This window comes from Manis javanica, chromosome 3 (assembly GCF_040802235.1).
Source record: "Manis javanica isolate MJ-LG chromosome 3, MJ_LKY, whole genome shotgun sequence".
Classification (NCBI taxonomy): Eukaryota; Metazoa; Chordata; class Mammalia; order Pholidota; family Manidae; genus Manis; species Manis javanica.
The window spans coordinates 1,075,544-1,087,841 of NC_133158.1; the positions used below are offsets into that span (position 1 = coordinate 1,075,544).

The 12,298-nt window shown below is 62.4% G+C and overlaps 1 protein-coding gene across 1 annotated transcript; it reads left to right on the forward strand.

Moving 5' to 3' along the window:
* The first annotated feature begins 81 nt into the window (after positions 1-81).
* On the forward strand, positions 82-12,295 carry P4HTM (prolyl 4-hydroxylase, transmembrane). Its single transcript, XM_017679722.3, has 9 exons — positions 82-722; positions 812-893; positions 7,561-7,751; positions 8,484-8,580; positions 9,688-9,850; positions 10,342-10,527; positions 11,091-11,181; positions 11,383-11,506; positions 11,957-12,295. Exons 1-9 carry the CDS (start codon positions 396-398, stop codon positions 12,175-12,177), a joined length of 1,482 nt encoding a protein of 493 aa, XP_017535211.2. The 5' UTR covers positions 82-395; the 3' UTR covers positions 12,178-12,295.
* Positions 12,296-12,298: the final 3 nt, after the last annotated feature.

Sequence of the window (12,298 nt, forward strand, 5' to 3'; positions counted from 1 at the left end):
CCTGCGGGAGGCGCCAGCTGTTCGCAGCAGGGTCGCCGCCGGAAGTCCGAGCCGCCACAGGGCGCGTAACTTCCGGGCGCCGCCGCGCCCCGGAGTGAGAGCGCGCAGACGTCGCTCTCCGGGTTTCCTCTCACTGTCCTCCCTCGTCTGCATCTGCATTTGGAGGGGTCGGCCCCCACCCTCTGGGGCTGGTGCTTGTCGGCCGCCGCCGATCCAGCTCGAGGAGAGACGCCAGAGCGAGGCGTCCCGGCGCAGAGCTGAGCGGCGCGTCCCGGCCGTCTCCTAGCGATAGCGCGCTCCCAGCAGCACCTGCGCGCGCGCCCTGTTCGCCATGGCAGCGGTTGTCCAGGCGACGGCGCGCTCCCGGCGGCTCCTTCGCGCGCGGCCTTGGCGCCATGGCGGCGGCGGCGGGCCTCGGCCCTGACCCCGAGGGTCCGCGGTGGGCGCCCGTTGAGCACCCACATCCCGAGGCCGGAGCCTCGGCAGGGCTGGGCGACGGCGTGCACGCGCCGGCGCGGCCGCTGTGCAAGCCCCGCAGCATCTGTTCGCGCGCCTACTTCCTGGTTCTGATGGTGTTCGTGCACCTGTACCTGGGCAACGTGCTGGCGCTGCTGCTCTTCGTGCACTACAGCAACGGCGACAAGGCCGCCGACCCCGACCCCGCTCCCGCGCCCGCCCCCGCGCCCGCCCCCGGCCCGCTGGCCCGGCTGGAGGGCATCAAGGTGAGGCCCCGGCCCGCTGGCCCGGCTGGGGGGCCTCGAAGTGAGGCCCCGGCCCTGTCCCCGCGCTGCCCGCTGCGCCCTTCCCGCAGGTGGGGCACGAGCGCAAGGTCCAGCTGGTCGCCGGCAGGGAGCATTTCATCAGGACCCTCAGCCTCAAGCCGCTGCTTTTCGGTAAGTGTCGGGCGCCCCGGGGAGGGGCTGCGAGGCCTCCTGACTGCCCGACCTGCTTTGCACTTTGCTCACAGTAGCCCCTTAGTCTTCAGCCGGGAGGTTTCCCGACCTGAGGTGCCCGCCCCCACCAGCATAATAGGGTCACAGGGAGACCTTTCCACAGTCCCCTCCAACCCCTGCTCCCTGCCGATCCTTCCATCACAGGGCTGGGCAATGTGACCCTGAAGCTGGTGTCTGAACAGGGCACTGAAACTGCCTTTGGACACTTCCCGCCACCGTCAATTCTGTCTCATGGTGGAATGGCAGGGATGGATTGGGAGATTCTAAACCAGGTCCTAGCTGATTTCAGGGCTCTGAGGAGGAATCTCAGCCCCAAAGCGGGCCATGTGGTCTGATGAGAACCAGGCTGTCCAAATGGGGATAAAGTGGTGCCCCCAAACCTGCCCCATGGGGCACCAGTCTTTACTACTAGCAGACTGGAATTCTCAGGCCAGAGTCTCATGTTCAGATGTAGCAGGCAAAGCCTCCAAGGTGACCTTATTCGGAGCCAGCATCATAGCTCACGTTTTCTGAGCTCTCATTATGTGCTCAGTTTCATGTGATCACGCCATTTAAGTTCTTACAACCCTTACATTATGTGGGTGTAGATCACATGCTCGAGCTTGTGGGTGAGAAGGTGAGGCGCAGAGCAGCTAGTTCATCAGAAGCCAGGATCAGAGTCCGGCCTGCCCCTGGAGCCAGCACGCTGGCTGTGAAGTCCCCAAGGTCCTTCAGAGACCACCAGTGCCTGCCAGGTCGGGGCTCCAGGCTCCTGCTCGTCTTTGCCCAAGACAGGTGTGGCCCAGCTCTCCTGGCCCTGCATACCCACACTCAGTGACACGCCTACCTGCAGACCCTGGCTGGCTGGCTGGCTGCTGGGGTTGGAGTGGGTAAAGGGTGTGAAGGAGGCGTGCCGGGGACCAGAGCAGGGCGTCTGGGCACACACGCATGCCGTCGGGGCAGGTGGCTCTGGCTGAGTGGGTGCCTGCTAGGCCTGGGGGAGTGGTTTTCCATGCATGCTATTTGAAGGGAAGTGGGTCATGATGTCGGTCCTGGTGTGGGAGAGGGGCTCACAGGGTCTTATTACTTTGTCACTGTTGTTGTTAAACAGTCAGTGCAGTCTGCGTCAGGCAGTATTAAGGAGCTCAGAACATGCCATTGAAGAAAACACACTGGAAAACACACACACACACACACACACACACACAAACACACAGAATGTTCAAATGAGGACACAGACAATACATACACATAGTGTGTCAGACAGTGATGGTGACTCAGTCAAATGAAACAGGATTTCAGCAGGGATTGAAACCTAACAGGGTGGCCAGAGTGGGCCTTTGAGAAAGAGCTCTGGGCAAAGACTTGTAGCAGCTGTGGGGTCAAGGCCTAGGGCCATCAGGGGGTGATGCTCAGCTCCACTTCTACATCTGAGGGGTTGTGTCCTCGTGTCTCCTGGTGACCCACGTGTACTTCAGACGTGTGTTAGGTTAAGTGAGCCGCAAGGCCACAACCCCAGCCCGAGGCCCCAGTGCGCATCCGTGTCAGAGTCCCAGACCCACAGGTACCAGGGTGAATCACAGGAGGCCGAAGAGATTTGACAACAGGCGAACTGCTCTCTGCCTGCATAGACCGAGCACCAGGGTGTGGTTAGGAGAACCGGGCAGTGGCAGACGTGCTGTGCTCCACGTCGCCTCAAGCTCTCCCACTACCCTTGAATCTGTTGGTGGGAGATGTCCCAGGTTTCACCCAGAAAGCCCTGTGCTTGGTGCTGGATGGCAGAGGAGATGAGTGGTGAGGACTCTGCTGGGGATGCGGCGGTCATGGGGGATGGGGTCCCAGGAAGGGCAGCGTCTGTGTTCTGTGCCCTCCGTCCCCTGCTTCACCCTAGAGAGGTCGGCACAGCCCAAGGAGAGCCGGTCTGCCCGGCGCCATTACCTCTGCCCCAAACCCCCTGGGCTCCAAGCCTGTGTGTGGCCTGCCCACCTCAGGGACCCAGTGTCCCAGGGCTTAAGGGGCCCTAGGTGAAAGCTGGGGCGGGGATGGGGCTCTACCCTAGGGGTCTCCATCTCTGTGGAAGGGAACCCACCACTTCCCAGAGAGCACGCCATGCAACCCCAGTCTCTCCTTTCAGGGAACATTTCCTGTGTCAGCTTTGTTCCCGGAGACATTTGACAAATGGGACCTGGGCCACAAAAGGTCCCGCCCTGAGTTCCTGGCAGATGCTTGCTTGGCTGGGGTAGCCATTTCCCAAGGATTTGGACCATCAGAAATCAGCCGAGGCGTTCACCCTGTGCAGCTCTGAGGGGAGGTGCCCCAGTTCTGAGTCGCTGCCACCCCTCTGGGGACATTGCTCTCCTTGACGTGGCTCTCTGCCCCTGCGCCTCACCTGCCCCCACTCTGTCTGAGCACAGGTCAGCCCCTTTCCTTCGTTTCCCCTCTCACCCCTCAGAACTCTCCCCCTGCCACCCTCCCTCTCTCCCGCTGGGGGCCTCTGCTGGGCTCTTCCCCTGGGGGCTGAGGCCGGCTCCCCCTGCAGCGTCTCCCCCCACCTACCTGTCTGGAGAGGCACTCTGCCACCCAGCCTGCGCGGTGTTCTCACTGCCAGCATCGTTGGCAGCCGCCTTCCGTCGGTATGTGCCATCGTGCCCCTGCCCCTGAAGGGGAGCGAGGCGCGGCCCGGCTGGGGGCGTGTACTGGGCACTTGAGGCTCCAGCCTGTCTGCTTGCTCAGAGCGGCTGCCACCACCTCCCTGGGCAGCTTTGGGGGCACTTCCCGTGGGCCACTAAGAGTTTTGTCCATTTTTCTCACTAAGGTTGATGAGGAATTGACACCAGTACACAAAATAATTTAGTTTAAAACCATGACTGTTTTATTGTCGGATTTCCTAATATCATTTCCAGCTTAGACCACATAGGTAGCCCCTTCAGAGCGCTGTGCTTCTGGCAGGCCCAGGAGGCCTGGGATGTCAGTGCCCGCCTTGTGCCATTTTCCGCCTGGACCTCTCCCCCAGTGCTGCGCCACAGACCTGCTGCTTGGCAGAACTGTGGGCTCGGGAGGGGCAGACAGATGGAGTGGAGCCTGGGCGGTGCTCACAAGCAGGGCCCTGCCAGGCTGATGCTGCCTGAGGCTCTGGGCCTGCCCAACCTGGGTGCTGGGCTTGTGGGCGGTAACTAGGTGGTTACCCAGGCCGGGAAGGAGAGAGGGCAGTGCTGCCCACCTGGCCCACATAGCTGCCAGCAAGCTGCATGCCTGTGTTTGGGCAGACCATGGCCAGGTGAGGAGGAGGCCCCTAGCTGCCCCTCAGAAGGGCTCGAGTGGCTCTTGGGTGCACCTCGGGCCCTCTCTGGACTCCGTCTGCAGGTGCCACGAAGAGAAGCAGAAAGAGGTTTTGTGTGCCTCCAGGGACCACACGGTCTGGCCACTGCAGAGGCAGCTGTCCCTCCGCAGCTACTAAGTCCCAGGCTTTGCTTGCCTGCGTCAGCCCTGTTCTGGGCACTCTGATGGTGCTGGCTGCAGAGTCCAGCAGCCCAGCTCCAGGCACAGCCTGTGATCGTGGGACCCGTGGTCATGAGCGGCCAGTGGCCTTAAGCTCAGAGGCCCCAGCATGCCATCTGCCTAGGAGGTGGCATCTGCTGCAGTCAGCATCACAGAGGTGCGCCAGCCTGGTGCTCACTGCCGAGTGGTCCAGGGGGACCGGGTGATGCGCAGGCCTCCAGGTGCACCCCCAGTTCCCCCCACCTGATGGGCCGAGACCTCCTGTCTGGGCCCTGCACTTGGAACCAGGGCCCTGAAACGGACCGCCCTTCTGAGCAGCAGTTTTTGTTGGGTGTTGTCTCAGGGTCCCACACTTATAAATGGGATGCGTGTGTCTTTAGCTCTAGCCAAGTGTTTGTATCAGCACCAAGCCAGGAGCTGGAATGAAGGCCCTTGCATGGCGCTTGAGAGGTGCTGGGCGCTAGGGGCTCACCAGGGTGCCGGTGGGGTGTGATCAGGACCTCCTGGCCCAGTGGGTGTCCTGCAACTGCAGGGAGAGGCCATCAGGTCTGCCGCCTGCACTTTCCTCTTTTCTAGATTCTTTTTGAGAAAGACCGCTGCTGTAGGAGGCTCTTCTTTCCTGCCAGGGATGGTTACCTGATCTGCTGGGGGTGACTGGACAGGGCAGGACCATCTTAAACACGGAGCGCAGAGTCCCGTGGGCTGCCCCCAGTGAGGCAGTGTGGGCAGGGCGGGTGGCTGGCTGGGGTGGTGCTAGTGGCCTAGTGCGTGGGGCTGGCCTGCATGGCCTGGCACAGGCTGTGGCATGCGTATATGACTCGGGGGAAAGGGCCAGGGCAGCAGGGTGCTCAGACCCAAGGTTCCCGGACTCTAGGCTGGGACCTCTGGCTGCTCTCAGCCTGAGAAGTGGCCAGTCCCTCCATGGCTGCTGGGCAGCGACACTGGCCACCTGGCAGCAGTCCTGCTGTCTGTGCTTGCCAGAATCTCGGCCCTCTCCCCTGCAGCCTGCTCCCCATTCTTACGGCCCCCATCCTGTGCCCCTTGCCCCGGCCTGTGGCCCAGGCTGCTTTCCTGTGTACCTCCCCACCGGTCCTGGCGGACAGCGAGTACCCTAGAAGAGGGTGTCGGGGGGCCCTGCACTCCAGAGCTTCACGGAGAAAGGTTCCCCCTCTCGTACAACTTCTCACAAGGGTTTGGCTGGCAGAGTGCGGCGGCCCCACCCTCCAGCTTTGAAAGAGCCCATTCTTACTGCTGTGGGCATGGCTGCCCTGGGGCTCTGGGAGGGCCCTTGCCCTGCAGAAGGGGGAATAGTGGAGCTGCTGCTCACAGGATAGGTTGGGAGATGAATCGGCCTGCGGCCTCTGGGCTCTCCAAGAAGCCCACCCCCCTAGCTGCGGCCCCACCTGTTGCCAGCCGTCCCTTGGGCGGACAGTTCCCACACCTCACCGTGAAGGGCTCCCAGCCCCCAGCCTGCAGCAGCCTGCCCAGGCATTCAAGAGCCCTTGATGATCCGTGGGTCTGGGTCCTCACCCTGATGGGTCCCTGGCTAGGTCTCTGTCCCATGGCCGCCACCTCCCCTCTGTCCGGAACATCCTGACGGAATCCTTCGTCTTCATCCCTGGCACTGAGAGGCACACGGTCGGGCTCATGGAACAGCCGCCAGGACAGGCCCCACTGAGAGCCCCGCCTTCTCCCTCAGCGCCTGTCCTACCTGCCCCGGACAGAGCAGGGAGCGAGGGAGAGGAAGGGGCAGGCACCGGAGGGCTCCCCGGCCAGCAGGGGCGGCCTCGGCCCAGCAGCTTGGGCAGCCTCACCTCCGTGTACCCAGTGTCCTGGTGCGGCACCCGGCTTGGGGATCGGGTATGCAGCATGTGGGGCCCTGGGAGCCACCAGGGCAACCAGAAGCCAAGCCGTAAGGTTGATCTCAATGGGCTGAGGGCTTTGCAGGGCTGGACCTGCACTCAGGGCGCCCATATTTGGCCAGCTTGAAACCAGGCAGGCAGGCCCCAGGATGCTGGCCTGGGCCGTTTGCATTTGCCGATTTTAGTGACGTCTTTGGGCCTGCAGATAACCTAACCTGGAGCCTAAGGAACTGAAGAAACCTGGGCCTATGTTTACTTTCCTTTTTCTGGGTTACTTTGTTGATTTATTTGCTTTTTAAAAAGCTATGTGCTTAGCAGTGTGGTCCAGCCGTGCCCACCAGTGCTGCCCCCAGGGGGTTGCTCACCCTTGCTGGGCTTGCTGGGGTGAGGCCCTGCCTGCTTGTCTCCCAGTGTCATCACATTTGGGTCACCGCCCGTGGAAGCCGACCGGGTTGTGAGCACGGATTCGAGTACAGCAGCCTGGGTGCACAATTCAAGTACAAGTCGCTGGTGTGTCTGTGTGTGGGTTCCTCGTGGACAGGAAAGGCAGGCTAGTGGGGCCTGGCTTCCCAGGATGGGTGCGCGGAGCTGATCCCATGCTTAGAGCAGTATACAGAGCCTGCTACCTAAGTGCAATCTGCTCTGGTCACTGTAAAAACCGCCCTGGCTCCGAGTGCCCATCTTCCTCCCTCCTGGCAGTGACAGGGACTTTGGGCTTGGGAATCAATCCAGGGAAGCGGCGGACCACTCTGCAGGGGCCCTGAGGGGTCATGGAGGCAACGTGGGCCTCAGGATGTCCCCTCTCCCAGCTCCTGCCCTGCCGGTGCCTGGGGGCCATTAGGATGTTGGCCCCGCAGGTGTGAGGCTCACGCTTCAGCTTCAACAGGCAGCCAGGGGGGCGGGGGGAAGGAGCGTCCAGCCACTGGAAACAGGCCCCCGGCCAGATCAGCCTTTACTTGGGTCTCGAGGCTTGGAGTAGGTATTCAGTGCACATTTGCTCAAAAAAGTAAATGACACCTGGGGTGTCCTCTCAGAGCATCTGCCTAAACCCTGGGTGAGCCCCCCATGCCTTCCAAGCAACAGGCCCCCATCTCAGATGCCGGCTGACCTTTGCAGGACTGCTCCGCCTTGGGGTTGGGGTCCAGAGCAGATGAAAGGGGCTGTTAGGTCCTCCTGACCTGGTGGCCACCCCAGGAGCCCTGCAAAGAGGAGGGCTGGGTGCATTGTGCCTAGGCTCAGGCTGTGACCCTGCACCCCGCCTCTGGCAGAGGTCCCCGGCTTCCTGAGTGACGCGGAGTGCCGACTCATCATCCACCTGGCCCAGATGAAGGGGCTGCAGCGCAGCCAGATCCTGCCCACCGAGGAGTACGAGGAGGCCCTGGGCACAATGCAGGTCAGCCAGCTGGACCTCTTCCAGCTGCTGGATCGGAACCGTGATGGTCGCCTGCAGCTCCGTGAGGTTGGGACCCTGGGGCCTGGAGTGGGCACAGGGTGGGAGCAGCCACACTTGGCTTTCTGACGGCCAGGTTGCTTCTCCTGCGTAGCCTTGGCCCCAAGAGTCAGATGCCACTTCAGGTCAACATGGGCATGCCTGGGCCCATTTCTTCCCTGGAGAGCCACCTACCTCCCAGGAACCCCAGAGGATGGTGGAGAGTCCACGTGAGAATGAGGGCATTGCTGCCGTGGCTGGGAGCTCCCGAGAACTTGGAGGGGAGGGTGGCAGTTCTGAGGTGGCCAGAAGTCTGCGTCTCTGCATACCTCTCGCTCACTGGCTTCTAAGAGAGGTCCTGAGGGGGCAGGGGCCCGTGGCCCCTACAGAGCGCCCCACTGAGCCTGGGCTTCCTGGGGGCCCATGGTCACACCCTGGCCAGGCCTCCCCCTGGTGTCTCCTGGACCTGCCCTCGGGCCTCTGGGTAGGACACAGGCCTGTCCTTTGCCTCCAGACAGCTGGCTCTGCTCCCCGTGAACGCTGCGGTCCCCGTAGACCTTTGGGTCTCTGGACTGGCTTCCTAGCCTCCTCTCCAGATGCCCCCAGACCTCTCTGCCTGCCCCCCCGTCTGGCTGTGGGGGCTCAGGTGCTCTCCTGCATCCTCGCACATGCCCTGTCCCTTGAACCCTTTATCCTACAGCAGGAACTGGGTGGCCGTCCTTTCCTGGGACCTCTCCACTGAGGGACTGTCCTGTGCTTTAGGTCCTGGCCCAGACCCGCCTAGGAAGTGGGCGGTGGATGACACCAGAGAACATTCAGGAGATGTACTCTGCGATAAAGGCTGACCCCGACGGTGACGGTGAGCTCGCGCCTGACCACAGCTGTGTGTCTATGGGCCTCCTGCCCCATAGCCAGCCAGCCTCCGGGGCAGCCAGGGATGCAGAGTCAAGGATCCAGCTGGCCCTCAGCCCTGAGAAGCAGGCAGGAGCCAAGCCCTCCATTGCTCTTGGTGACAGTCAGAGGAGGCAGTTCTAGGAGACCCTCTGACCTTATCAGTCCGGGAGGCGGGGCTGCCAGGTGGGAGAGGGCAGAGTGAGTGGGGAGCGGCACAGGAATAGGGAGGCCAGCACGAGGCGGGCAGGGCAGCTGTCGTGCAGAGGCTCCTCTTTGGCAGTGGCCATCACCCTCATGCCCAGGTTCTGAACCAACTGAGGAAGACGGGACAGGCAGGCCTTGGGGAGTGGCTTTGGGGCTGGTGAGCCCAGACCAAAGAATGTGGCCGGGACCCGTGGCCAGAGGGGCATCATGCTGCTGGTGCCCCCACCTGTGCAGCTGGGGCAGGCTCAGTCCTTGCGTGCCCCGACCCCAGAGAAATCTGGACTGAAGGGCGGGAGGTGTCTCCCTTGGGTCAGGCCAGGCAACACCAGCTGCTCTGCCAGAACCCCACGGGGGTAGAGCCCTGTTCTGTGGGCAGGGTGGGAACAGGTCTGGAGTGTTCTCATTCAGGAGAGTGGCCTGGCTTTCTCTGCTGAGGCCACGTGGGAAGCCCTGGGGAGCAGCCCCAGCTCTGACTGCTCTCTCCCGCCATCTGCAGGACCTGAGGGTGGTCCCTGTGCCGTAGAGCCAGGCTGATGGCCAGTGGCAATCCTTGGCCCGGGGTCCTGGCCACATGGCTCATGCTTCCTTTGGAGACCGTGCTCAGCCGATCTAGCGGGTTAGATGTCCTCCTTTTGGGAGCCTAGTGAAGGCTTCAACTGAGGAAATAAACTTCTCTGGGTCCTCCTGTAGGGCCTGATGTGACACAAGCCAGGTACAAGCCAGGTTCATCCAACCTGAGTCCAGGTTTGGGGACAGGTGCACGTGGCCCCCCAGTGCTGGAGGCCAAAGCTAGGTAGGAAGGTGCGGCCTGCCTCTGCAGCCTCCCCAAATGGGTGTGGTGGGCATTCCTGGCGGGTGCCCCGTGCAGGAGTGCTGAGCCTGCAGGAATTCTCTGCCATGGACCTACGGAACTTCCACAAGCACATGAGGAGCCACAGGGCGGAGTCCAGCGACCTGGTGCGGAACAGCCAGCACGCGTGGCTCTACCAGGGGGACGGCGCCCACCACGCCATGCGCACCATCCGCCAGAGGTGAGTGCCTGCAGCTGCCCTGGTGCAGAGTCCCACATTAGGCCCCACTGGGGCCCAGCAACCACAGGTATAGGTCCACTTGGTAGACCAGGGTCAGGACTCATGAAAAAGCAGGCGATTAATTTAACGAAGGCAAATTATTCCTGATACTGGGCAAACAATATTCATTTGGGATTAGAAACAAGATTGCATGTTTTTTCTGTTAATTAGAGAAATGACCTCTTGTCTCTGTCCACTGGACCCCCTGCCCCTGAGCAGCCAAGGATTTTAAATAAACCACCTCTTTCCCTGGGGCAGTGCCCCCACCACTTAGCTAAAGCTTCCCTTCCCACCCAGGGACATCCCTGGCGTCTGGGGAGAAGGGCTCATTGTGAGGAAGCCCTTCATGACCCTCCAGGGCTTCTGGGGAGGTGGGCAGGGGCATATCTTTGGCCAGCCCCTTGGGGCCCACCTGGTATGGGGTTGCCTGCCAAGTGCCTGCTGCCCAGCAGGGTGCTGCGCCTCACTGGCCTGTCACCGGAGATCGTGGAGCTCAGCGAGCCTCTGCAGGTCGTGCGTTATGGCGAGGGGGGCCACTACCATGCGCATGTGGACAGTGGCCCCGTGTACCCGGAGACCATCTGCTCCCACACCAAGCTGGTGGCCAACGAGTCTGTGCCCTTCGAGACCTCATGCCGGCAAGTACCTCCCCCAGAAACTGCTTCTGACTCCTGGCCAGGCACCCCACGGCACCAGCACGGCCTGCCTGGGGCCATGCTGAAGGACACCCTTCTCTCCCCCAGGTTGTTCACCAAGGGGCAGGAAAGGGATGGCCGCTTCTCAGGGGCCAGACTGAGGTCCCCACAGACACTGAAACTCACCCCCAGAGCTCTTAGGTGTGGGGCAAGGCCAGACCTCCAGTCTCTTCTGCCCCCTCTGCTGGAGGCCTCAGCCTCCTATGAAAGCTGTGCCCCCGCCCTGCCAAGGCATGGAGGCAGATCTCTTCAAGTGGCTGCTCTGGCTCAGCCCCTGCTGGTCCCAGCCAGTCCTTTGGCATGATCTCGATGCTGCCGGCCGCCTGCCTTCCTCAGCTGGCTCTTGGCTGTGGCCACAGAAAACACCATGACACACAGCAAGAGACTGTTGTCCCCAGTCCCAGGTTGCCCCTCTGGCCCTCGGAAGCCTGGGCAGCATATCCCGCCCACAAGCCCTGGAGCGCCCACAGCTAGGGGCCTGCTGAACGGACCCCCTTGCCTTACAGCTACATGACAGTGCTGTTCTACTTGAACAACGTCACCGGTGGGGGTGAGACTGTCTTCCCCGTAGCGGACAACAGAACCTATGATGAAATGGTAGGGGGTCAAGTGGGCTGTAACTGGTGGGGTGCAGGGCCTGGGCAGATGTGCACACCCCCTAGACCTGCTGTGAGGGCCTGAGCACGCCTGGGCACAGCTGGCCGGTTTCCTTCTGGCCACTTTTGGCTGCCTGGCCTTAGCTCGTGGCCATACAGTGGGGGCAGCTTGAAAATCCCACCACCACCCTGCTGCCCACAGAGTCTGATTCAGGATGACGTTGACCTCCGCGACACTCGGAGGCACTGTGACAAGGGGAACCTACGTGTCAAGCCCCGGCAGGGCACGGCAGTCTTCTGGTACAACTACCTGCCTGATGGACAAGGTGAGTCCTGTGGCCAAGCCACAGTGCTTTGAGGGAAGCTTCCCTTTACCCAGCTCCGGCTGCCACTTAGTGGGCCTTTTTTCTTGTCTGCCCTACAAATGGTTTTCTGCCCCTACTGTCTGCCAACAACCCTCCTCAGTGACTAGCAGCCTGCCCTTGTGCCCCTTCTGGGTGATCTGGACCCCTGTAATCCCCTGATGTCCGAGCCTTCCAGCCCACTTGGGGTGGAGACACATGTCCGCCACCGACCCAGGCCAAGAAGGCCTGTAAACAGGCCTGGCAGCCAGAAAGCCGCTTTCAGAGGGCCAGGGGCGTTGAGAAGGCGTTCGTTTGCGAAAAGATGCTGAGCCCCCAGCGCGGCCTTGGGGCCACATGCCACCTCAGGGGTGCGCAGCCGGCGGCCCAGCTCGGGCCCCGTACTTCCCTGCTCACACCAGCCATCCCCGCCAGGTTGGGTGGGCGACGTAGACGACTACTCGCTGCACGGGGGCTGCCTGGTCACGAGCGGCACTAAGTGGATCGCCAACAACTGGATCAATGTGGACCCCAGCCGGCCGCGGCAAGCGCTGTTCCAGCAGGAGATGGCGCGCATGGCCCGCGAAGGGGGCGGCGACGCGCAGCCGGAGTGGGCCCTGGACCGCGCCTACCGCGACGTGCGCGTGGAACTCTGAGCAGGGCTCCCCGCCGCCCCCTCCCTGCCTCCAGCCGCGGCTGGGGGCCCCATCTGCCGGGGCCCCCGTCGATTGTGCAGACCCGCGCGGCCCCGTGCAATAAAGCCACCCGCCCCGAGCG